The following is a 24074-nucleotide window of genomic DNA, read 5'->3' on the forward strand; positions in this document are numbered from 1 at the left end:
GTGCAATTTATTTAAATCTTCAAAGGTTTTTAAACCTTCATATAATGGAAGGCTGTGTGCAGGAGACAACCTGGTTTTGTCTGGCTCAAGCAATGTACCGAAGTATTTCATGTTATGTTTCCAGGCCTCCTAAGGTACCTGGCAGTAACTGTGCTTAACCATCCATCTGACTATCCATCGGTCCTAGGCTTACAATCTACCTTGCCCCAAGGTGGGAAGCACACAGCTCTGATAGTATTTCTCCAGGCTTTTCCTGAGCAAAAGCTGGTGAGGATGGAGGCATCAGAAAGGAAGAGATGGTGCTCTTTATGGGGCTGAGGATATTTCCACAATCCTTATCTTCTAGATCTTGAGAAATGCTGCTTTTCTAAAACCTTGTTGAGTTTGAAGAATGGACTAATCATGTTCGAAATTACTCTCAGCCTCCTCCACACATAGTTTCTTTGAGGCTGCTTGACTGTGGAAAAATCTTTGACTGATCTTTTAATTAAAAGCTCTTTTTTTACCAAGGAGTTGAAGCTTTTCCTGCTTTGAAGTGGGTAACTTTTTATAGATAAACATCTCATTATGTTATGAGATTTCTTCCCCTCTCCCCTTCTGTCTCTTTTCTTGATGTGTCTCATCCTGTGTTGATAGCTTTGACGATTTCAGCCCAGTTCCTAGTGTCAGCTATTCAGGACAGTGCTAGTTGGCTCCCTTATCGCAGTACTCGGCAGAGCTAAAGCTCTGGATGAGCTGTGGAAACTAAATTGCAGTCCTCTCCCCACCCCCTCACTGAAGCAGGCTGGAAACAACAATAAAACTGTGTTTGTTATGTGGTCATCACATTTTAGTAAACAAAGGGCAGTTGTAATACGAATGCAATGCATACTAGTTATTAAGCATTAAGCAAACAATTTAAAAAAAAGAAAGCTCTAGCTTTTGAGTTCTGCCCTCTGGTTCAGGGGAGGAGGATGAACCTTCTTTCATGTTTCCATTTTTGATCCCTTTTTTCCGCACTCTTTCTGGATTAGCAGGGTTTGAGAATTCATGAGGAGAGAAGTTATTTTGGCTCAGTCAGCCCTGGCCATTTGGCCAAGTGTGGGGCAGCATTCCTGAACTGGAGGTTCAGGTCATGGTTTCCTAATACAAAGCACTCAACAGCAGTGCTGTGTAAAGGCATTTTCTGCTGCTCTGTTCCTCTGGTGGTGGCATGCTGTTCACTCAGTGGTACCAGCTGAAGTGTTTATGGGAAGAAGAGTGAATTAAATCAGGACCTGTCTTTAACAAAGCAAAAGGGGGGAAAACCATGCAGATATTTTTATAGCCAAATCAGTTCCCTGATTCAGTTCACAGTATGGCCTCACGAACAGTTAAATAAACAGGTTGAATAAATTAGCCTTCTAGTTGTGAAAAAGTTGATAGCGACCATTTCTCTGTTTAAAATTGCTTTTTGGTTACCCTTTGTGCTTATAGATGTGATGTCAGGTGGATTTTGGTAGCTTAGAGGAGTGATCCACAGGACCTGACTTGTCTGGAAGGAGCAGGATTCTTTTCACTTTTCTTTCCTATTGGATTCTTGGACCAGGAGGTTTTAGGTAACTCTTCTTCATTAACTCCCAGCCACAGATCAGATGCTAATGTGCAGTTGTGACAGCCATTGTGTATGCACTGTACATGGAGGAATGTATCTACTCACTACTCCATGATGGCTGTTATTAACTGAATTTACATGATTAGATTTATGTTGGTTTTTTGTTTGTTTGCTTTTTAATTTCCTGTATTTCTCGAAACACTCAATACTGGTATTCTAGCGAGTATAATTGTATTTTCCAGAAATGGAAGTACAGTTGTCTTGTCACCACTGTTAACCCAGTAACGGCCGAGTGACAAATCTAGGTTAATTTAATTGGGAAGTGGTTTTCCAAGCTGAAGAGAATCATCTACTTGCTTGCAAGCTAGAATCGAGGAAAATCCTGGCATTCTTACTCCAGCTAACAGCCATTTATCTCAGGAAAATCCTAGTACAGTCCGTCAGTTAAGAAATAAGCTTTCTGCTTTTACCTCAGAGCCAATCCACTGCTTTTTCTGAACAGCACCTTCCTGGGGGACATGTTAGTAAACTTCAAGGCTGTGCCCCAAAGCAGTTGCTAACTACTTTCTGGACAGCAGAATCCTCAAAACTAGCAGGCAAACAAAGGAAACCCCAAACTTGTCTACCAGATCAAACTAAAGATCTCTTATTTCAGTGGAACACCAGAGGGTTTTGTCTCAGTTCACTGAAAGATTCACAATTATGGATATTTTTCTCAGTTTTTTTTAAGTTGTTGTTGTCTTAAAAAAAACAAAGCAAACACAACAGCCCCCCAGAATAGAGTTTGGCTTAAAATTAATTTTGCTGTAGGTATGAGCTGGTTATACCTGATCTCATCTTGTTTTGACAGGTGCATAGGCAGGAAATGTTCCAGAACAAACAAGATTGGGAAGTATCACAGTACACAGAAATCCCTATAATGTTGGAGAGCTAATGTCACAGGTATATAGAGTCAAGGCCCTCATAAGGAATATAAAAAGTATATATTTTTTTAATTATCAGCTATGAAGTTTGTGGAAATTGTAAGATTGGATTAAAAGCAGCGTTTAAGGAGTGACTTTATTTTAAAAAAGGAAAATGCTGAATTTCTGTAAAAATCCACCAGATTAATTCTGGCATAATGCTACATACAGAAAATTTTAGTAATTCCTTTTTGAGGGGTAGACAAGGAGTATAGTTAGCAGGTGACTAAAGTTTTTGGCAGGCCCACTGGTATTAACGGTTCCCAAAAAAAGTAGGCTTGAGTTTACTGGGGGGACATTCCAGTAAGTGTGTGTGATATAGAGTTTCTCTGAACATTTGCTAGACCATCTGCTTTGGATGTCTCAATGTTTGTTATGCCAGGTTGCTGGGTAGTCTAGAAATCCAAAGCAGCGCAGTGGTAGATTGCAATTACGCTTGTACTGCACCCGCATTGCCAGAGATGATGTACATTGTTTGGTTATTCCATGGGTTTTTGTATGCCTCATTTCAGAGGTGAACGCAGTGGTACCCTTGTGATTCTCTTGGTGCCAGAGGCTTTTGGCACAGTGAAGCCTCTTGGATGCTTCTTGGACTCTTGAGTAGATTTAAAAGGGAAATATGTATTTGTGAAAGCAAATGCTAGCTAAGGATACATACACATAGAACAATTCTTGCCTCTGGTTAGCTTTGCCAATGTACTTCACAGATGTATCTTTGTTCCTTAGACTTCTGAACAAAAGTTTCCTCTTACAGTGCAGCCTGCGCTGTTTTTGTACTGGGTACAAGACTATATTATATTCAAGACAGGCATATCTAAGCTTGGGTTTTCATTTGAAACTTAACAAACCTTCAGAAAACCCAAGTAAATAGCATAAGAAATGTTCAGAGGAACTCTTGTGTATGGACACTGGCATGTCTCTCAGTGTAAAGAGATTTTTAACTACTCCTTCTGTTATTCAGAGAGGAATTGTATGTGAACAGGCACATACAGAGGGAAAAAAAGTTGTCTGAAATTCACAATGAGACTTTGTGAATAGGATTTTGATCAGATCTTGTCTCATTTGCCTTCTGAATGCAACCTTGTTTCCACTGTAATAGCATTGAGCTGTGACAAGGTGAACTTGAGCTTCAGTTCTTGTGGCTGTGCTAAGAGCTTGAAACCACTAGGTGCTGAGAAGAGCTTACTTTCTATTTGCATTTTAACACTTTTTTTGAAGAGTTAGATGTAACTTTCTATATAAGAAGGAACAAGATAACAGACTTATCAGGATTAATCCAACAAACTGAAAATACAATATTTGTGATCTTTAAGAAATTCCTTAATTATGCAGCAGAGATTCCCATGGTACCTTTTCTTCTAAAAACTATATAACTTGCTGAAGGGGACTGTGTAAACAGGGCCTTTTGTGGATCCTAAGAGTACTGGATAGTACATTTGTACATTTTTTCTTTTTTTAGATGCTAAAATTTGAACTGAATGGAGATGCTTCAAATATAAGGTCATCTCTCCTAATGGGTTACATTCCTACCATGGGAGAGTCTCTTCTAGTGGCCACCCTTCAAAAGAATGTCGTACCTGTGGTTCATCTGCAAATTTAAATTGATGACAAGTAGTCTTGTCATGAGTTAGTCTTTGAATTACCAAAATAGTGCCTTTTCTCCTGTGCTTCTTGCGCCCCGCATCTCTAGACTCATATCTTCTAAGTAAAACAAAAAATAAGCCAACCTTTACAAAGTCTTCAGCTCTAATGTCAGTGGTCTCTGTAGTCTTAAATTAGGAATTGCTCGGATGGAGTTGATGAGATCAAGATGCTTATTGCTGGTTTGGTGGTTTTTTTTTTTTTTTTGGAACCTCTGGTAGTATAACTTTTCAGATACAGGTATCTGTTGTTTCCTAATACTCGGTAATATAATTTTTATTTCTCTTTGGTCTCTTACTCTCTTCCTCTGTGTCAAATATCAGTACTCAAGTTGCTTCCCTACGCTGTCTACAATAATGACATAGATTAAAATCCTTGTGTTAAGTCTTTTTCCTTTTTCCTCCTGTTGCATATTGTACCTGTTCCACCCTGTTCCACAGGGAATGCAGTCAGGCAGTTCAGACAGTTCAACAGGCCATTAAAATTCTTCAGAAAAAGGAGTTCATGTTATAATTACTTTTTAGTCTCAATGTTTGCTAAGTAAAGGCCTTATTTGAGCAGATATTTCTTCCATATAATTAGTGTTAGATTATCAAAACCACCTTTGTTGTTCCACAGCCATCTCCTTGTCTTTTTTTTATAGCTAGGTGGAGTCCAACTGAACCTTCCCAAAGAGTTGCTGACCTATAAAGGTGTTGGCTCTGACTAATACTCTGCAAACAGACTCATTCAGGAGAGCCATGACTGGCCAAGCCCAGGTTTGCTTTGTTCCCTGTTGCATAAAGACCAAGTAGCAGAAAACATTGTCTTTCTGCAGGACTGTGCTAGAAGAGATAGAAAATGGTATGCTCTTCCAAGTTACTGAGGATTATCCAAAGGAGCACCCGACACTGGTCACTGAAAAATGCTGACAGCTAACCTATTCAGCTCATTCCCTTTGTGTATCAAGGAGATAAAGGTGTAAGAGTTTGTCACAGTATAATAGTGTCATTCTTTATCCTGACTTTTACCTAAGTTGATGTGGACCAGAAGTTTTAGACATTTCACTCTTGAATATGAAGTTCTAAACAGCTTAAGCAGTTTTGAAAATAACAGTAGGTGCTAATCTGCATCCCTTGGCACCTAGGTGTCTTTGAATGTCTAGCCTTCTGCATCCAGTCCCACTCTCTTTCTAACTCCCAAGAAGCACTTAAAACTGATCCAGATCTTCTTCATGAGTTGATTTAGTCATGTGCATCCATTCAGTATTTGTTATCAAGCCATCTTACTGTTAGCATGACCAGAGGCTTAAGGATAGGAGCATTAAACGATGTGGCAGAACATGTATAGGGATTTTGCTTGTGTGTAGGTATCTGTATGAAAGAGCATAGCAGCATGGGTGAGGGTTGCTGTTGTATCTGCCCTACTTTTTCAGCAGTTATGTTTGCTTTTTCTCATGCCACTGTGAAATGTGTCAGTGTGTTTCTTGTTAATTGGGATGCCAGAAGATCTCTGGTTAGCAGGGAAGTTTTTTTAACTGTTTCATTTGCTTTAAGGAAAAAAAAAAGGGCAGGGAAGAGTAGGGCATTTCAGTGAAGTAGATGTGTGTGCAAAACTCTGAAAACTTTAAAAAAAAAAAAGTACTTTAAAAGAGTCAAATATACACCAATCCTTCTTCCGTGCTGTATAGTCATCATTTCCCAAAGGACATTCCTAGCTCACTCTTAGTCAGTCTCAATATCAATCTTGGGAGCAATGCTGGAGCAGGGTGAAAGTGGTCTGCTAAGTCCCCTGGGCTTTCAGTTAAGCTTTGAGCTCTTAGTAGCTTAGCCACTTTTGGAAAATGGATTTTAAGCACCAAGTTAATCAGGTTCTTGAAAACTTTATTCTGAGTTGACAAAAGAAGACAGAAAATGTGTCTAGGATCCCTGTAACATATACTACTTCATTGTAGGGAATCAACAGAGAATGCAATGGCTCCAAGCTAATACTATCATTTCTGATTTGGCTGTGACTAAATTCAGATCAACGATGTCATAAAGTCGCATATTAATGTGTCATGTTAAGTTGTTCACTGTGTGGCTGGAAGTGGTACTTGGGTACTGGAGTAATTTTGAAAATGGCACATAAAAGGTGCTATTACCTGCCTTGTAACACCAGCTTGTAAATCTGTTGTGAAAGTCTGACTGTTCAATGTCTAGTGGCATTCTAGATGTCTTCAGGCATCCCAATTGTGCTCTGTCTACCTCTCAAGAGAGGACAGGTCCCCCACAGGTACTATTACGTCTTTCAGCTCAGTGAAGGTATTTTAAATATACCTGAGGGCATCTGAAATGGCACTAGACATCTGTATTTTGGCTTCCTACACTAGGTGTCATAAACCAGGTGGGATTAAGGTACATCTGTGACCCAGATTTGTTTTGCATAAGAAACTCTAAGTTGGCTAAAAATAATAATAAAACCTTACACAGGCAAGACTGAGTATGTATGAGTACATGGCTGCATTACCTGTCTGTTGCTGTATGTTACCAATGCTGCTGTGGATCCTCAGCAAGATCTTGGCAAAGCCCAAGTAATTGCAGTTATGCTGAGGCCAGGATCTGCCAAAGTCACAGCCAGAGGATAAGCTGAAAACCAAAACTGGTAAGAAGGACCTATTTCAGCTAAACTACATGTGGTAGAGCACAGTAAAACTGTGTGGGAGGTTTAGTACTTTTTATTTGCTGTACAAGCATGGGCTGCTAGTAGTATTCTCCTTACTTAGCCATTCTGCTAAATGCTTCCAGCCCACTTGATTTATACTAAACTTTCCCTCAAGGTATTGCAGGAATCACTTTCCTAGCTGAGGCTTGGGAGTACTGTTCAGATGGCAAAACTTATTAAAATATCTTGGCACATGGGAACAGAATTCCAGAATTGCAGAAGAATCACAGTCTTCTGTTGGCAAGGAGGCTATGAGTTAATAATCTCTTGCTGCTATCTCTTTTGTTTTGCTATCCCTTTTTGAGGTGGGAGGGATGACAGAGAGAGACAAGACAGTGAAATAGCTGGTCTGTTGCAAATGCAGGAGTTAGAATGAGAGATGTGACAGTCCTCCTAGAGCAGCAGATAATCATGAGAGTACGAACTTGTCTGCAGGCAACAATTTGCCTTTTGGAAACGTATGACTTTAACGTTGCAGAGTGCTATGAATAGCTTTATTTCTTGTTATCCTGCCCTTGCAATTCAAATAAGGTATCTATTGTTTAAAAACATCATACCCAAGGTGCATCTGTCTTCATGTTTTAGTCTTACATGACTGAAATGCTTTCTGAAATGAATTGGTGATGAGCATATTTAAATTACACAGATGAACTCTACATGCAGGAGCCTTAGTATGTACTTAAACTGTGGAAGAATGAATTACTAACATGGATTTTCTAAATATTTTGATGAAAATGTGTTTTCATTGTTCTTAGCTAAAGTGTTAACAGGATTAAAATTTAGGACAAACGTATAAAAGAGAACATTCCCTGTCAGTTTGGTCCCTGGAACAGCAGAAGCCCATGGCATTAACCTTTGGGTTATTAATATGTTGATGGAGGGAAGGATTAAGAAAAGGGCAGGTTGTGGAACACAAATGGCACAAAGGCCAGAGGCAAATAATCTTGTATTGACTCTAGTTCCAAAAAATAGATTCAAGGTAGAAATTAGAACATTTCCAAGGGTGGTTCTGTGGTCAAATGAAGTCACGTCCCAACTGAGATTCTTCCTGTGCTCTAGGATTGGAGAAGCAGCTATTTGAAATGTTAATTATACTTAAGAGTCAAGTAAAATAAACGTAAACTCAAGGCTAGTGCTTTACTGGAAAGACAGTGATAATGTGCTATCTCAGAGCACACGGAATGTGAAGGCAGATAAACTTACTGAATCTTCTTCCAAAAATGTCATGCGTGTCCCCCCTGTGACTATGGTAAAATGTCTGCCACCTACTCACCCTTACCCTGCTAGTACTGTAATTACATTCGCTGCACTGCATGGACTTCACTTCTGAACAGCAGTCCTACGTGTTTCACCCTGGGGGATTGGGAAATGGTTTTCTGCATTCCATAGTCCATTTCCTTCTGGTTGTGGATGCCCCTGTGGGAGCTGATGTGCAGGTGCTGAGAGTTTAGAGCAAATAGAGATTATTATGTGGAAAAAATGAAGAGTAATCCTGATCCTTCCTTCTGTGAAAAGCATTGTAGCTGTGCTGAAAATGGGATTAAAATGGCTAAAGATGAGGTCAACTTCTATCTCATTAAAGTCCCACTTTGTTTCTGACACCAGCAGAAAGTGAGCGAGTATTCCCTGGCAGAAAGTGGTACAAACAGTAAAGCTGCACAGCAGACCACCAGGCAAGAGCTCCAGGGTCCTGATCCTTGCTGACTTACTGTCACCTTGGGTGAGGCATTTCATTTCTCTCTGCTTCCCTGTCTTGTAACCTAGAGTTAACAATTATGTGTTTCAGAGCATTTGAGTTAAATAGGTGTGAATTTTAAAGCACTTTGAAAAATACATGTTAAGGTGTAATTCCTCACACCTGAATAATATGGCTGATACTGAAAATGGAGTTCTTACTGGGCACCACGGTGAGGAACATGATGATGATGTGACCTCAGTCTGAGCAAAACAGGTTTTCAGGCAGTAACTCTCAGTGGAGTAATTCAGGAATAATTCCCAGTTCATGTGAAGCGGGGAACGTAAGCTGAGTCCATTAGCAAGCAGCGTGCATCTGGGACTAGGAGAATGGGAGGTTAGATATGGTGCAAAGGGAATGATAAATATACTATTGGTCAGAGGTAGCCTAAGCCCTAAGCTTGGATACATGGGACAATGGGAAAGAGATTGTGCTCAAAGCTGGCAAGAGAATAAGCTAACAGGTTGGGTAGGGTGGATGAACAATGAAAGCAGAAACGAGGTGCCATGGCACCATTTCGGCCAAACAGGTATTTAATGGTTTGGGCTTTTTTTTTCGCTGGAATGTCTTCTTTGAGATGCAGGGCTGACTGTTTTTCTCTTCCCTGCTCAAAACAGCCAGCACTTTCTAGGAAGTGAAGTTCTGTGTGATTCCAGCCACTTTATGCAGTGGCATAATTAACCTTGGATCGGGTTCTGCAGCTTGGCAGGCACGTGTCTGTCTGGAGTCTCCCATAGACCATAACCAGTGTGGGGTGCTGAGCTAGTCAGATCACCAGGGTGACTTCTGCAGCCCTAAATGCAGTTCCTGCATAGTGGGTGCCTCGGGCTGTGGGGCTGGCAGTTCCATTTATAACTGCTACACTGCTCAATTTCAAGGTCATTCAGAGGGGGAGTTGCCCATAAAGTAAACCTCAAAGTAATGCTTATACTTGTTTCGGTGCTTTGTAGTCAACATACGTATGTATTCAGAACTATTTCTTTTCCGGGCTCTCTGTGGCTTTTTAGTATTGCATGGCACTGTTTTGGAGAGTGGAGAGAGGAAAATACATAAACACTTCTGCGTCATGAAAAAAACAGGTTGGTTAATGGTTATTGATGGATAGCAAATGCTTTGTGATTTATGACAGAACAAGTCAGCAGAGCATGGAGCCTTACAAAACACATGGAACAGGTTGAGTAAGCTCAGAACCTGCACCAGTTGGCAAGCTGGTGAAGTACAGATAATCCCAGGTAAATATCATTAATTGTTATCCTTATGTATACGTCTTACATTGCTCAGGATCATGTTGCTGTTGTCATTTGGTGGCAATAGAAGCACGCTGGTATTGCTACCAGAAGTGCTACATAAAAGGTTTTCTCAGTGCTGTGCAATTTATGCCAGTGTGTAGTAGCATCATTGTTTCTTGTAACGTATATTATACTGCCCAGTCAGTGCTACCCACTATTTACGTAGTGCTCCCCAGTCATGTGCTGACCAGATGACAGTCATGTCACTGCACTAGGTCCGGGGGGGCGGGAAGGATGAGTTGTTCGGGGAACTTGCTTTGTCATAATATTATAACAGTAGAAAAAACCTTCAGGTTGAATAAAAGTCCAGGACATGACAGAAGACTTTAAATCCACCCTTTAGGTGCCACTGAAGAACATGTGGCCATTTGTAATGCGTATTTTACATCTTAAATCTATAGTATGATTATAGCTTGCGTGAGTACTGCTTCTCTACTCGGGGCACCGTCCTCCTGTATGTTCGAGAGATGCATTCAAACAAGGCCGCGCGCGCTCTCGCCTGGAGACCTGGGGCTCACCCCACCTGAGCCTTTGCTCCTGAGCAAGAAGGAGCTGTGCTGAGCTGGTATTTCTCCACTGGAAGCAACACATCACGTCATGATCTGTTCAGTTTTCCTCTTGTCCTTCATCTTATGGTGTTAGCTGCAGTGACACTAAAAGCATCGCTCGTCTGCTGAGCTCAGTGTGAATGTGGCTTACAGGTGCCGGAACGTGGCAGTTGGGAGCCCTCAGGTTAAGAAGTGGGATGAACAGTGAGCCGGGGGCCTGCGGCGCTGACAAGTGAAATGGGTTCTCAGGTCTGGAGTTGCACCAGCAGCCATTTGAGTTGCAGTGGAAAAACTGCCCTCTCCTCCCGCGTTCCGCTTTCCGCAGGGGAGCCTGGAGCTGCCCCGCCATGTTGGCTTCTCCAGCTGTAAAGGACTAGATGAAGCTGTGTGGGCTGCTCGCTGGCCGGCCAGGCCGGCCCTGCTATCTCTCTCCAGAAACACTGGAGCCTTTGTCTCTGGCCTTATCGTGCCCCTGCCGCCACAGAGCCCTCTCTGTGCTCTCCTCCCAGCACAGGCCTCTGTTCGGGGTCCTTTCTTCAGCTGCTCTTTGTCTGGGGTGTTTATTGCGCCTGCCGCAGAGTGTGTGTGGTGTTGAGAGAGGAGGAGGGGCTCCTGGCTGGGTGGGTTTTAGAAACCTAGTGCTTCTTCACAAGGGATGCTGAGCAAACTGCGTGTTGTTAATGTTAACCCTTCGCTGCCCTGCATGACTGCGAGAGATTTCCTCGATGTGTGAAGAATGCTCTGGGAGGCTTATGGAGCTGCTTGCTGTGTAAGGCAGTAGCCATGCAGTTGTGCAGCAGGGAGCCTGCTCCCCCTTCGGCCTTAACTGCCCTTTGGTTTTCTGTGAATCCTGCGCAAGTGTATCGGCAAAGAGAGCCTCCCAAATGTGGGGAGATGCAATTGATTTGAGGATTTCTCCCCAGAGTGCTTCTGGAACTTGTGTTTATTGCAAACACTGGCGTACTAGCCCTTTCTGTTTGCATAACTGCTTCTTGCATCCTGTTTATGTGGCTACATCAGACAATATCTCTTCATTGTACCACATCCTAAAACTTATGGCTCTGTACTTTAGGTCTTTTCCTTTTGAGTAAGGTCCTTAAAATAAGAATTTCATAGTGTTGCCACTTATAGTGGCATATAATACCTCCTCTTTGAACCAGCTTCTTTTCTTTAACCAGCTTGTTAATACTTTTGTGGTTAGGATGGCTCTTACTGTTTCTTCAGTATCCGTGGTCCCATATTCCAAAAAAGAGCTTTGGAAGATGAAGATCAGTAACTCAAACTTTTATTTCCCTTGTAATCACATAATGCTTTGTATTGGGGGGGGGAACAAAACAAAAAAACCACCAACAACCTTCTTTTGTTTTTCCTCTGTAAGAGGATGGGAATTTATAACGTGAAAAATCTCTCATCCGTCTCTGAGAAGCTGCAGCAACACAATTGTCTTAGTGTTAGAAGTGCCAGGAGAGTTTTGTATTTCACTGAATCTGCAGTCAACATAAATGTTTCAGACCTTTTTTATGATGATCTGCATAAGCTGAGCATAATGCAAATACATTAGTTTTGTGTGATAAAATACTCATGTACGATAAAAATACATTTTTTTCAAAGATGGTATGTTTTCTTAAGTTACGGAACTTTCCCCTAGAAATTAATAGGTTTAAATTCAGCATTTCACAAAGTAGTGTAAAGAATTTTTATTTTCAAATAATTAATGTCCTGGTATTGGGGCTTGCAGTTCATGTATTGCAGCATCTACGTATTGTATTATTACACTGGGAAAAAGTGCAGCAGACTATGTCCCTTTGCTGGGGGTGGGAGAGGAAGAAATGCAAAATAATACAAGCCTTTGTGAAACATGAATCCACAGTCATGACTAAATCTATTCAAACACTCAGGTGTTTTTTTCCAAGACTGCTCTAGGCTCTAGCATTGTTGTGTGACTTGTGTACTTTATGAACTAACTCAATTTGCCTCATCTCTTCAAGGAACTGTTTCAGCTGCAAAGCGCACAGGGATTCCAGCACCCCGGGAAATATCATCATCTGTATCCAGAGAGAGAGCTGTATTGCGTGGTCAAGTCAATACTAGGAAAACACAACCCAGCCCTACCTCTTCTGGTACACCGACTCCTACCAAACACGTGCGCCCCACTAGCAAGTCCAAGCAAGAGAATGAAACTGGTGACAAGGCTGTTCTGGAATCTCAGGTTAAAGAACTCCTGGCAGAAGCAAAGACGAAAGATTCTGAAATTACCAAACTCCGTTGTGAATTGAAGAAATGCAAAGAGAAAGGGTCACTTAATGCTGAAGGAATGGGTGCTTCCAACCAAAATTTAGAAACGATATCACCTGTTGACATAGATCCATTAATACGGACCCTTCAGGAAAAAAACAGGACTTTTCAAAAAGAGCTTGCTAGCTTGGGAGAAGAAAATCGTGTTTTGAAAGAGAAATTGCTTTACCTAGAGAACTCTCCTCTCTCAGACACAACAACAAGCAGTGCAGGTGACAGCAGCCTCCCAACCCCAACTACCCAAGAATCCAGTTTTGGAAGCCCATCAAAAAATGTGTCAAGAGGTGAAATGGATGAGCACAGGCAGCATGTGAATGGGGGCACACTGCGCAATTCAGGTTCTTCCAGCAGTGATGTAACTAAAGCTTCCTTGTCACCTGATGCATCTGATTTTGAACATATAGCAGATGTACCTTCCAGGCCAACATCCTCCAGCAGCAACCACTTCAGAGGTTCCAAATGCTCCACTACAGGAAGTTCTCCAAACAATATTAGTGACCTTTCTGTTGCATCTCTTACAGAGAGAATACAAAAAATGGAGGAGAATCACCACAGCACAGCAGAAGAATTACAAGCCACTTTGCAGGAGCTGTCGGATCAACAGCAAATGGTGCAGGAGCTGACAACAGAAAATGAGAAGCTAGTGGAAGAGAAAGCTCTTCTGGAGACTTCCTTTCATCAGCATAGAGATAGAGCAGAACAGCTGAGCCAAGAAAATGAGAAGCTAATGAGTCTCCTCCAAGAGCGATCCAAGAATGAAGAAAGCAGAGCTCAGGAGGGGAAGGTCCTTGAACTGGAACAGAAATGTGCAGAAGTTCTTGAAAAAGCACAATTTGAAAGAGAGAAATTGCTCAACATTCAGCAACAGTTAACCAGCAGCCTACGAAGCTTAGAAAGGGAGCATCAAGATGCCCAGCAGGTGATTAAAAGCTTGAGAGAAGAAAATGAGAAGCTGCTTAAACTTCTAGAAGTGGAACAGAAGAGCAACAGCACAGTGACAAAAACTCTGGAGGACTGTAAAATTGCCTTAGAAGGTCTAAAAATTGAGAACGGCTCTCTCAAAACTCAGTTAGAGAGTGAGAAACAAAAAGCCGCAGAAATCAATGCGATGGGGTGTACTACAGACAATTCTGAGGTGCAAGAGATGCTGAAAGTAGCCCATGCAGAAAAGGATCAGTTAGAAGCGTCTTGCACTGAGCTTAAACAAGAGCTGCTGAAGGCAAACAGTGAACTGAAGCATATTCAGAGTCTGCTATCTAAGGTACAGCAGTAACAGCTGTATAATATAATAGTTGTTTGTCTGTCCTTCCATAAACAGGTAATCGTTGGTCTTCAGGTTATCATGGAGCCATTGATCACAAGTTTCCAGGATTTAAATTGCATTAATTAGTTTTGAATGGAAGCTGGGGTCATATGATATTGTTTCTGGTTCTGCTGCTATATGTGTATTTTCCCAGGAATAACTGTTAGCATAGCTATGTTTGTAAATTCAAAACTAGTTTCCCCTACTATCTTCTGCAGAATTTACTATTTTAGTAAATAGAATTGTGTTTATCAAAACTGGAGCAAAAGAACAGGTCAATAAATAATTACTTTGGTATTATGTGAACAAATATTAGCGAAAATCAGTTGGTAATCCAGATTGGAGAAGGGCATGAGTAGTTAGTAGCAAATATTAAATACTGAATAATTAATAACGATTAATTAGTAATGAATTATAGGTGTCACTGGTCATGAGAACACTAGGACATGAGCTAATGCTCAGAGAAGCTGATATTTACAGCAACATGACTAATGATGCACAGTCAAGGTCTAGATGAGATAATTTTCGTAAAACTAAAGTATTTTTACAAAACTGAGAAGTGTTCTGTTTTGGGATGGGTAAAGGAATGGCAAAAAAATAGATTTATTTTCAGACAATTTTGTCCTGCCTCATTTGGTAGTTTGTAGCTTTGCTCCAAGCAAGCTTAAGTCGGTTACGGTTTCTATTCTCTGTGTGATCCCAAATGTTCAGAAAAGAGCTGCAATGTGAGGCATCATAGAACAAGTGTTAATAAAGCACAAGCTAGTGATAATGTCCCACTACTGCAGAAAGAGTGATAGTCAGTGTGTGCAGCCTTTCCTGTATGGGGAAGGGATCATGAGAAGAACGGTAAAATTGGCTAGTTGCAGAGGAAGAGAGCATTGCCAAAAAGCACCTCCATGATTTGAGAGATTTAGAAAATCCAGATGTCCTTTCAGCTTAAATAGGTGACCACAGCAAATGGAGTTAGTAGAGGAAGCTCCCAAGTGCTTGCTAGAGCTGTAGTTTCTGAAGAATAAATGAAAAACTGCTGATTGCTCAGACTGGACCAAACTTTTATTGCTTGGTTTTGAAACCACAGATTTCCTCCTTCTTACTCTTCCTTTCCCTTGAATTAAGCTGTTTTGAATCATTGGCTATTTGTGACACCCAAATAAGACCACAGGCTTCTGTAAGGCTGCCCTTCAGTCAGGCTGTGCTAGTGCTACTCACTGAATTGGCAGCCTATGCTCCCTCAAACCTGGAATCATAGGTCTGTGGGCCTGAGCCAACAAACTGAAGTGTAGCAGACTCCCCCTTCAGTAATTCCAGATGTCCTATATCCAGAAAATATACTTACCTGCAGTGGCTAGCTCTACTACCTATGTTTTCACAATCCATTGAAAATGCACATGGTAAAAGCAGCAAAACTGTTAATGTGGATAAACTGATTGTTGTCTTGGCCCTAAGGCAGTTTCATAATGTTATACATAGATAGATGTGGAGCTTTCCAGGAGTATAATTCCTCTCTGTCCATTACCTGCAGAGATCGGTTGGCAATTATGGTCATCATATAGAAAATTTAATTTCCGTTGTAGCATCTTGTTCTATTATCTTTATTACCAGCAAAGAGAACTGACATTCATAGCTCATTTACATTTCCTGAAACTGTCTCATTCACATTGAAACTCAGTTTTATATAATGCTTAGAATACAAGTTCAGTTCTTAAGTCCATGAGATGCCCAGTAAAATTGCAGAGTAATAGCTCTTAAAAATTAAAGATAGACTTGCAGCTTGCTTTCCTTCCTTCCAGGCTGAGAATGAGTGTGGTCAGCTGAAGGAGGTGTGTGACCGGCAGGCTGAGCAACTGAGCAGGACCAGCCAGAAGCTGCAGGAAAAAACATCAGAGAACGAAGCAGATATAAAAAACCTGAAAGAGACTATTTTCGAGTTGGAGGACCAGGTGGAACAACATCGTGCTATAAAGCTTCACAATAACCAGCTCATCAGTGACCTAGAAAGTAGGTGGAGCTGAAAAAAGGATTTAAGTGGACTTATTCAGGGGGCTCAGCTATGGCTGCAACACGGAGGAGGAGGCATGTCTTGATATGTGTGACAAGGGCCTCACTTGTAGAAGTATTCCGATTTTGGCCAGTCCTTACTGTTCATGTGTAAAAGTCACTATTGTAACAGTTACTGCTACAGGAATAATATTAGAGACAGTGTCCAAGCCTCATTCTTCAGCGAATGGGCAATCTTCATTTTTCAGTTGCCCATTCTAGAAACTGGAGTTACTGGCCTTTTACAGAGCTTTTAGGGAATAGCAGCAGCAAGAGCTGGAAAGTCGAGGTTGCTGTCGTATTGTGTAAGGGTAGCTGCCACCTGGTGGAATGAGTGGCACAGTGTCACCTCGAGCGCTCCCGTGGTGTGTGTGCCGAAATGATCCTGTACATGTGATTCTGTGAATTTAAAAGTCTGGTTTAATGTCTCAAAATAACGACTTATTTCAGAGATGTTTGAATAACAAATCTACTGTTGATTCCATTCCTGATCCATTGACAGAGTATCTTAATTTCAGTTCAGTCTGCTCTGCCCCTCCCATTTTCACTTTTCACCCTTGCCCTTATGTGTTTAATTTTTCCCTTTTTTACTGTTCATAGGTAAAGCAATGAAGCTGGAAGAACAAAAGCAAGATACAGAGAGGCAGCTGAAGGCTCTGACTAAGCAAATGAAGGTAAGGCTTATACTCCATGACAAAGCTAAGCTGAGCTTTTATTGCAATATTGGATTTGAGAGAAGCATTGTATTTTTCTAGAACAATTGTAGAAAGTTCTTTCTATGTCCTTTCATTCTCCATTCTCTTCACTCATTTTTATTTGCATCTTTGCCTGTGAAGGAAAAATATAATACATCCTTTGCAAATTACTTTTTTCCTACCTGTGAACTTCTGCTACTTTGGAACAGCCAGCAGTTCCTGCTTCATGACTCATTAGTAGCAATGAGCTCTTTTCAGCAACAGTGCTTGTAATAGTATCACAAGTCTGAATGATCAATAGCTATAGGAAAAATTTTGATTGTACTTTTTGTATTGGAGTGGAGATCTGAGCATCAGTTTCTTCTTCGGCAGCTTTGTTGGTACTGTGTAGAGGCAAGTATTTAGTTTGACCTTGGCACCACCTTGAAATTGTGGTGAAATCCTGGTTGCTTTTGATCACAGAAAGAGAGATCAATAACCAAGTGCTGAGCTCTGCATTTTTACAGCAAACAGTTTGGGGTTCTAATTGCTCTTTTTTAGGAAGATACAGAAGAGTGGAGGCGTTTTCAAGCTGATCTGCAGACTGCAGTGGTTGTAGCCAATGATATTAAGTGTGAAGCCCAGCAGGAGCTCCGTGTGGTAAAGAGGAAGCTTCAGGAGGAAGAGGAGAAGAGTGCCAGGCTGCAGAAGGAGCTGGATGAAGTGAAGGGCAGCAGCAGGTTGGTTACTTACAAAGGCTAAGACGTGATCTCTGTGACTGTTAACATGCATGCAAACAGTGCTTTGTCAATAACTATTCATTGGCTTGGATGTGCATGTTGTCTGTTTTTAACTCTTCTGACAGATTTTGTTGTCTCTTATTCTAAGATGTTTCTGTTCTTTTTCTTCTTGGCGATCTAGTTCCGTCAACTAGGCCATGAAGGTTTTAATCAGCAAATATTAAGTATTAACAATTGCCAGTATCCTCTTCTAGCTTTGTTCTCAGTATGGTATTCCACTGTGTTTTATTGCCTTCATAACTCTGTGCAGCTGTATTAAACTATCTGTGAAAAGATTGGTTGGCTACATATATTCAATGGGACATCCAGAAGAGAACTACTTAACTTGAGAGTAGTCAAGGACTGTATGTTCAAATTAAAGTGACTATTAGCTGGACTTCTTTGTTCTGCAAGTCTGACACATGTTGACTGAGTGATCAATGCAAGTAGTAGGATTCCTCATCTCGCATCTCCTGTCCTTAATTTGAAACCTATTATGTGGTTAGCTTGTGTTAAATGGTGTGGACTGTGGCCTGGGTTACCGTTTAGCCCAGCAGTGACTTCTTCATGCAATGGACCCACCTGTAAAACAATTGGTGTAGTCTCAGTGGTTGAGGAGGGAGCAGTAATTGTGAACCGTTCAGAGATACACCCCAGCGTCGTAAGCTGTGTATGTGGGGCTTCCCTCTGCAGGAGCATGGTAAGAACAAAAGTGACTTTTACAATTGAACCTGGAGCTGGTACAGATGCCTTACAATGTGGCTTTTATGCAGTGCCTGACCTTTTATGTACCACCTTTCATTCCAAAAATCATACTAAAGTTGAAATACTAAATAAGAAGAAATGGAAAACAAAAAATGTATTAGAAGGAAGAACCAAAGTCTCTAAAGATGACTGTGCTTTGCTCTTTTTTTGCATTGACACAAGCAGAGCCGACAGAGCTGCAGTGATGAAAACTTGTACAGGGGGAACCAAGACAGACAAAATAACACAAACAATGGTACTATTTATCAAAAATGTGTGCCAAATTAATTTTGCTCCTCTAGATTTTTCCATTTAATCTCTCTTCTAGTAGATCATAGCCACAGGAACACGGTGAATCCTGTCATTTCTTTCAGGTGCAGTAACAACAGTCCAGCTTTATGTTGCACATAGTTGCTCACTGTTTTCCATTCAGGACTCTCCACAGCAGCTGTATAGTAGATGGGCGGGCTTTTGTGCGGAGGTGTATGGATCAGAATTCCTGGATTGAAGGAACAGAAATACTCATTTTCAGAAAAACAAAGGAATGTGTTTAAGCTCCAGTTTCATTATCAGAATCCCTAGAGGATGCAAAGAAAAGCTATTACAGACTATGAATTCAGACAAAATGATTACCAGACAGTACTTAAGTTCTGGGCTCAGTTTCCATTCCTAATTTGTTCTTAATGAAATTTCTCTTGTTTAGAGTAGGGCCCATATATAAGGGCAGGAATCATACTTGTAGTTTTCCCTCTTTATTATTTTGTTATTTAATCTGAAGATGTATTTGATAATAGTTAAATTGAATAGAAGATGGCCTGCTAATTTGAAAATTGGGATATTTATCTTCCATGTATAAGGAACAGGGCTGCATTGTCAGCTCTTTGGTATAAGAAGCCTGAGCTGCAAATACTGCTTTTGAAATTAGACCCCTGGAACCCATACATACGTAGTTCCAGAAGGAGGTATTCAGACATGCATTTAAGTCAGTTGGCATTTGTCTCTCCCTCTCTTCCACATACCTATAGATATATGTCTGTCTTTGCATCATGTTGACTATCTGTATAGCGTGCTTTGAGTATTACATTGGTCATGGAGCCAGATATAGTGTCTGCAGTGGGCAATATTTATTCTCTTTCAAAGACAGGTGTTGAGACTAAATTTTGCATCTATCAATATAAGTATAACTAATTTGACTCACAGTGTCCATGCAGGGAGTGCAAAATTTATGTGCTGAGTGGTATGGAGAAGGTAATGAAGCCTATGTAAGTAATTATCTAAACAAACCCGTGATCAACAGCTAAGAACTGAAAGTTTAAAACTGTACCGGCTATAAAACAAATTCTTGAAGTCGACAAAACTCCTGCTTGAGAGCCAGTTCTACACTCCCAGTTACTTTTGCATTCCTGAGGTCACTGTATTCCCCAGCACATCAGCTTCTTTCACCCAGAAAGTTCTGGGGATGCTCTCACTGTTGCCTTTAGTCAGCTTTCACAAATGCTACTGCTCGGAATCAGCAGTAGATTCTGGTACCTGTGGTGACTTTTAATGCATGCTCAGCACTGGTGGAAACAGTTTGTAGCACGATACCTTAACACAGTCTATATAAAGTATTTCTCATATTTGCTAATGCTGAGCAGCTGTGCACTCAGCTGAATATCTGACAGTCCCTAGTGAAAGTTTCCTGTCTGATTTTTAAGCTCTGATTGGAAAATGTACCTTCCAAATAGCTTGCTACTCAAAGGTTTTTGGCAAAATCTCAGCCATCTCTTGAGGGTCATTAGACTCCACCTCATAAATTGATCTTGAAGCCAATTTATCTCCTACAACATCCTGCCATTTTAATGTTTGCCTGTGGCTGCCTGAGTTCCTGCCTCCAAGTTTGATTTCACCATTACATTCTTCTAATCAGACAAAAAGTCATTTTTGGTTCAGGAACAGCCAAAGAACTTGCAGAAAAAATCCTGATGAGGTCATCAGAGTTCATCTGAATGAAGGTAAGAGCCTCCCAAAGGCATCTTTAACACAGATTAAATGTCTAATTCTATCACTAAGAATATTGGGGGGTGGTTGGATCAGCATCAAACAAATGGAGTAAGGAAGAGAGGAGTTAATTTGTCCCAAGTTAGTACTGATTGTAACCTACAAATTGATTAATACATGTTCTGGACAGTCTTCTATGATATTTTACATCCTAATTAATGTTACTTCTCTGCAGAGAAGATTGCAAAAGCTTACAATCCACTGTGGCATAACTGTCTCCTCACAGGTGGTGGAAATTCAAATTACATAGTCTCCATCCTTGGAGGTTTTCAAAACCAGACAGGATAAGACCCTACGAAACCTGGTCTGACATCATAGCTTTCCCTGCTTTGAGCAGGAAGTTAGACTAGGTGCCTTCCTGAGGTCCTTTCCAACCTGAATTATCCTATGATCCTGTAGCAAGTTTTGTCTTTTCAGAACACTCACCTTGGAAATAAATTCACTTTTGTAGCTGTTTTTAGCATCAAATATTTAAGTGGTGGGGAAAAAAAAAAGCTATATTGGGTTTGTAACACAAAGGAAGAAAGTTATTGCTGAAAGTACCCAAATTATGGACAGCTCTTTTTGGCTTCATTACACACCCTTTTCCAAGCCTTTCTAGCGATACACTGTTCAGCAGCAGTGAAAAGTTTCAAGGTCTTGCTTTGACTCCTTCCCTTCAAGTTCTCAAAATTATTTTGTCACTATAACTGTGCCTTGAACCAAGAACATGGAGGGAAGACAGTTGGGCTGGGAGTAGTACTCAGAAGGCAGAGAAATTATATCTGTAATTAAATGAGCAACGACTTAGAATAATAAAAAATTTAACCAAATCTCCAAACGGAAGCCTAAAGTGAACATTGTGATGTATCCCACTAATTTGCTTCTGTTCTTCCTCCTAAAGTCTCAAATGCCACAGCATGGCAGTGTCACATGCTTTTTCTCCTGGAAATAAGCTTGTACTCTGTGTATTAAACCCTGCTGTCAGTCTGTATGTGCTGATGTGCTGCTCATTTGTGCCTGTGTTTTGCAGCTGTTCTGTCTTACAGAGATTTGATAGTTCATTCTGCTCTCATTCAAAGTAAGCAAACTAGAATGTCAGAGCTGGGTCCTTGAAGTATTGTTTGTTCTAGTTATTGGCTAGAACAACTAGTGACTAGAACTACTCTGCAGAGTAGTTTGGGTGTTTGTTTTTTGGAGGCGGGTGTTGGTTTTTCACACTGGATGGAGATTACTTCATCCCCTTTGGTGGAAGGACCGTGAAACAAGAACTCTGACTGAGGTAGAGCAACTGTAGTTGTCTGGATGGGTTCATGTACCCATTTTGAATGAATAGTCCTAAATAATTAGAGGAGAGGAAGACCAGGAACACTACCATCCTTGTACTTTGAAATTGATTCCCTGGCTTTAAATACTTAATTTCTTCCCATCTGAGCAATGTAGATTTTTTTTTTTTGTATTTTGTATTGCTGTTTGCTCATCATGTCCCAAAGCTGAGTTAGTGGAGTGTTGAGGCACTCCAACTGTCTTGCAACATTATCAGCATTTTCCCCTCTCCCCTCTATTGATGATGGGATTATTAACTGTAAAAGAGAGCTGTACCTCAGGATGGGCATGTATTGCTTCTTATAACTTCCCCGATTGTTGTCTGTATCTCCATAGGTGCCTGATCTCTACCAGCTAACACAGCCCTGAATGGATGCATAGCCAGTGAGACACTTCAGGATATACCTTCAACTTGCAGCAGAAAAAGGGAAGTTTCAATTCGAGAAAGCACCTCCAGTTTTTTTATTGCCCTGCAAAAGTCAAGTGTATCGCAAAGTGTGAATGCTGCTCAGGTCCACACCTTCCCCATGGGCAAGAGCCTATTTCTTTGTTTCAGAAGGCTTCTCCCTTCAGAAGACTCCATGAGGTGGAAAAAGTTCTGAATTAATCTAAAGCCAACTAGGCCATGAGAAGTGATCACAGAGATTTGGGGAACTGAGTAACTGAGGGCTTTTTTTGAGGGATGGGGGTATTTGCCCTGAAGCAGAAATTCAAACATGATGTTTTAAGCTTAAGCAAAAAATGAAACTTGAGTGTGTATGTCTAATTTGTAAAATTTAATGTGCATACACATTATGAGTTCTCCATATAGCGTCGTATTTATAGATCTGTGTGTGTCTAAATACATGTGTGCATACAGATCAGTATGTATACACACACACACAAACTCAGTAAGCGATAGCTTACTGAAATCCAGCAAGAAAACTGAATAGAAACATAAAGTTAGTTATTCAGTATCAGCTGCTTTGATGGTCTCAGATTTTTAATATTGTGTTGACAAGGCACTCACCACTGGGTGGCATGTCTAACTCGGTGTGTGTTAGGAAGCAGGATGGTGCCCAAGGAGCACGTCCTGCTATGACTTTCACAGAGAATGTCGCAAGTGAGGTTTGTCCTTGGCTGCAAGAATTGCAAATGGAGAGATCCAGAGGAAAAGAAATTAATATATCAAGCCCCTAGTAAATATCCTCTCAGAAAGGAATCTTTGTCATGCCCTTAACTCAGGTGAGGTATATGATGATCAGCGGGAACTTGAAGTTCAGCTTTGCAACTGGAGACACCTGGAGAGAGCTTTACTTGGATGCTAAAGAGAAACTCAGAAGTCACCATCTCTACCAGGAGTTCATCAGGATTCATTCCAGGACTGGAATTTCATGTTTTGGCTGTGGGATTCCCATCCTTTCCTCCTGGATGTGAAGACCTAGCAAGGGCCTGGTCTCGGATCAGGCTGAGCTAGTAGAGAATTCTGCGGGATGTCCTGGCTTTGGCATGGCCTTCACCTTTGTGCCGTGCTACTGGAGTGTATGCATATACGCACACTTGTGTTGCCTTTCTTTTCTGTGCTGGCAGCTGTTGAATGTTGGGTTTTATATTTAAGAAATATATATTGAAGTGCCAAATAAATGTTTACGTGTCTGGAATTTGTCTGCTGCCTGCCCTTGGCCTCTCTTCTGTTCTGTGCATAAGTAACTGTGTGTCTCTTCTTTGTGTCCCTTGGAGTTCAGGAAGATTCACAACAATGACAGGAACTGTGTCAAAGACTAGATTGCAGAGTAATTATTTCTGAAAATACAGTTCTGTGGTCCTTGGCTACCTGTAACAAAGAGGTCATCGGAGCAGTTTAGAAATTTCAGAAACACATGAAGGCTGCTGTTGCCAAAATCTATACATTAAGCACAGAAAGACTTGCAGTTGTTGGTGGTCTGTTGTCCACATGTTCCAAACCTAGAAAATGAGGAGACTAACTTTTGCCATTGGAGGAATGCTTACTTCATCTACTCCTCTCACCAGTGAATGAATGAAACTAGGCAGCGGTTTTGTGAAAAGGACTGCACATATTCATTCCTTTGTGGCTAAAGTGCTCTGCTTCCTCCTGGAGCTGCTCTACTTAAGCCAGCTGCAGTTGCAGCGTATAAACCATTCATTCTTGTTTCAAGGAAAGCATACAGCAGTAGATGACATTTTGTTCAAATCCATCCTTCTTGTGGCAGAGCTTGCTTAGTTGTCTTCGATGGCCTAAGCTATACTAAGCTGGATAAATTCTGTTCACAAGGAGTCATTTTTGGTTTGAAGTTATGGTTTGTCATTAATCTTTTTAAGTCATGTTCTCCTATACTATCCTCCTGAGTTAGCTTGCTACTGCAAGTTAAGCTCTTACTCTTCTGCTTCTCTGTTAAGAAACCCATATATGTACATGTATGTGTATCCCCTTATACAGATTTTTCTCTTTAAAAATGGAAGGTAC

At 41.0% G+C, this 24074-nt stretch overlaps 1 protein-coding gene across 1 annotated transcript in view; it reads left to right on the forward strand.

Annotated features, from left to right (window-relative positions):
* Window positions 1-17576, forward strand: part of SPECC1 (sperm antigen with calponin homology and coiled-coil domains 1) — a 25804-nt gene extending 8228 nt beyond the window's left edge. Inside the window, exons 2-5 of the mRNA XM_010291334.1 lie at window positions 12419-13986; window positions 15822-16029; window positions 16669-16742; window positions 17304-17576. Of these exons, the coding sequence (XP_010289636.1) occupies window positions 12419-13986; window positions 15822-16029; window positions 16669-16742; window positions 17304-17504 (2051 nt within the window). The 3' untranslated portion in view covers window positions 17505-17576. The remainder of the gene's footprint in view (window positions 1-12418; window positions 13987-15821; window positions 16030-16668; window positions 16743-17303) is intronic.
* The last annotated feature ends 6498 nt before the right edge of the window (window positions 17577-24074 follow it).

The sequence above is a fragment of the Phaethon lepturus genome, unplaced genomic scaffold, assembly GCF_000687285.1.
Source record: "Phaethon lepturus isolate BGI_N335 unplaced genomic scaffold, ASM68728v1 scaffold20677, whole genome shotgun sequence".
Classification (NCBI taxonomy): Eukaryota; Metazoa; Chordata; class Aves; order Phaethontiformes; family Phaethontidae; genus Phaethon; species Phaethon lepturus.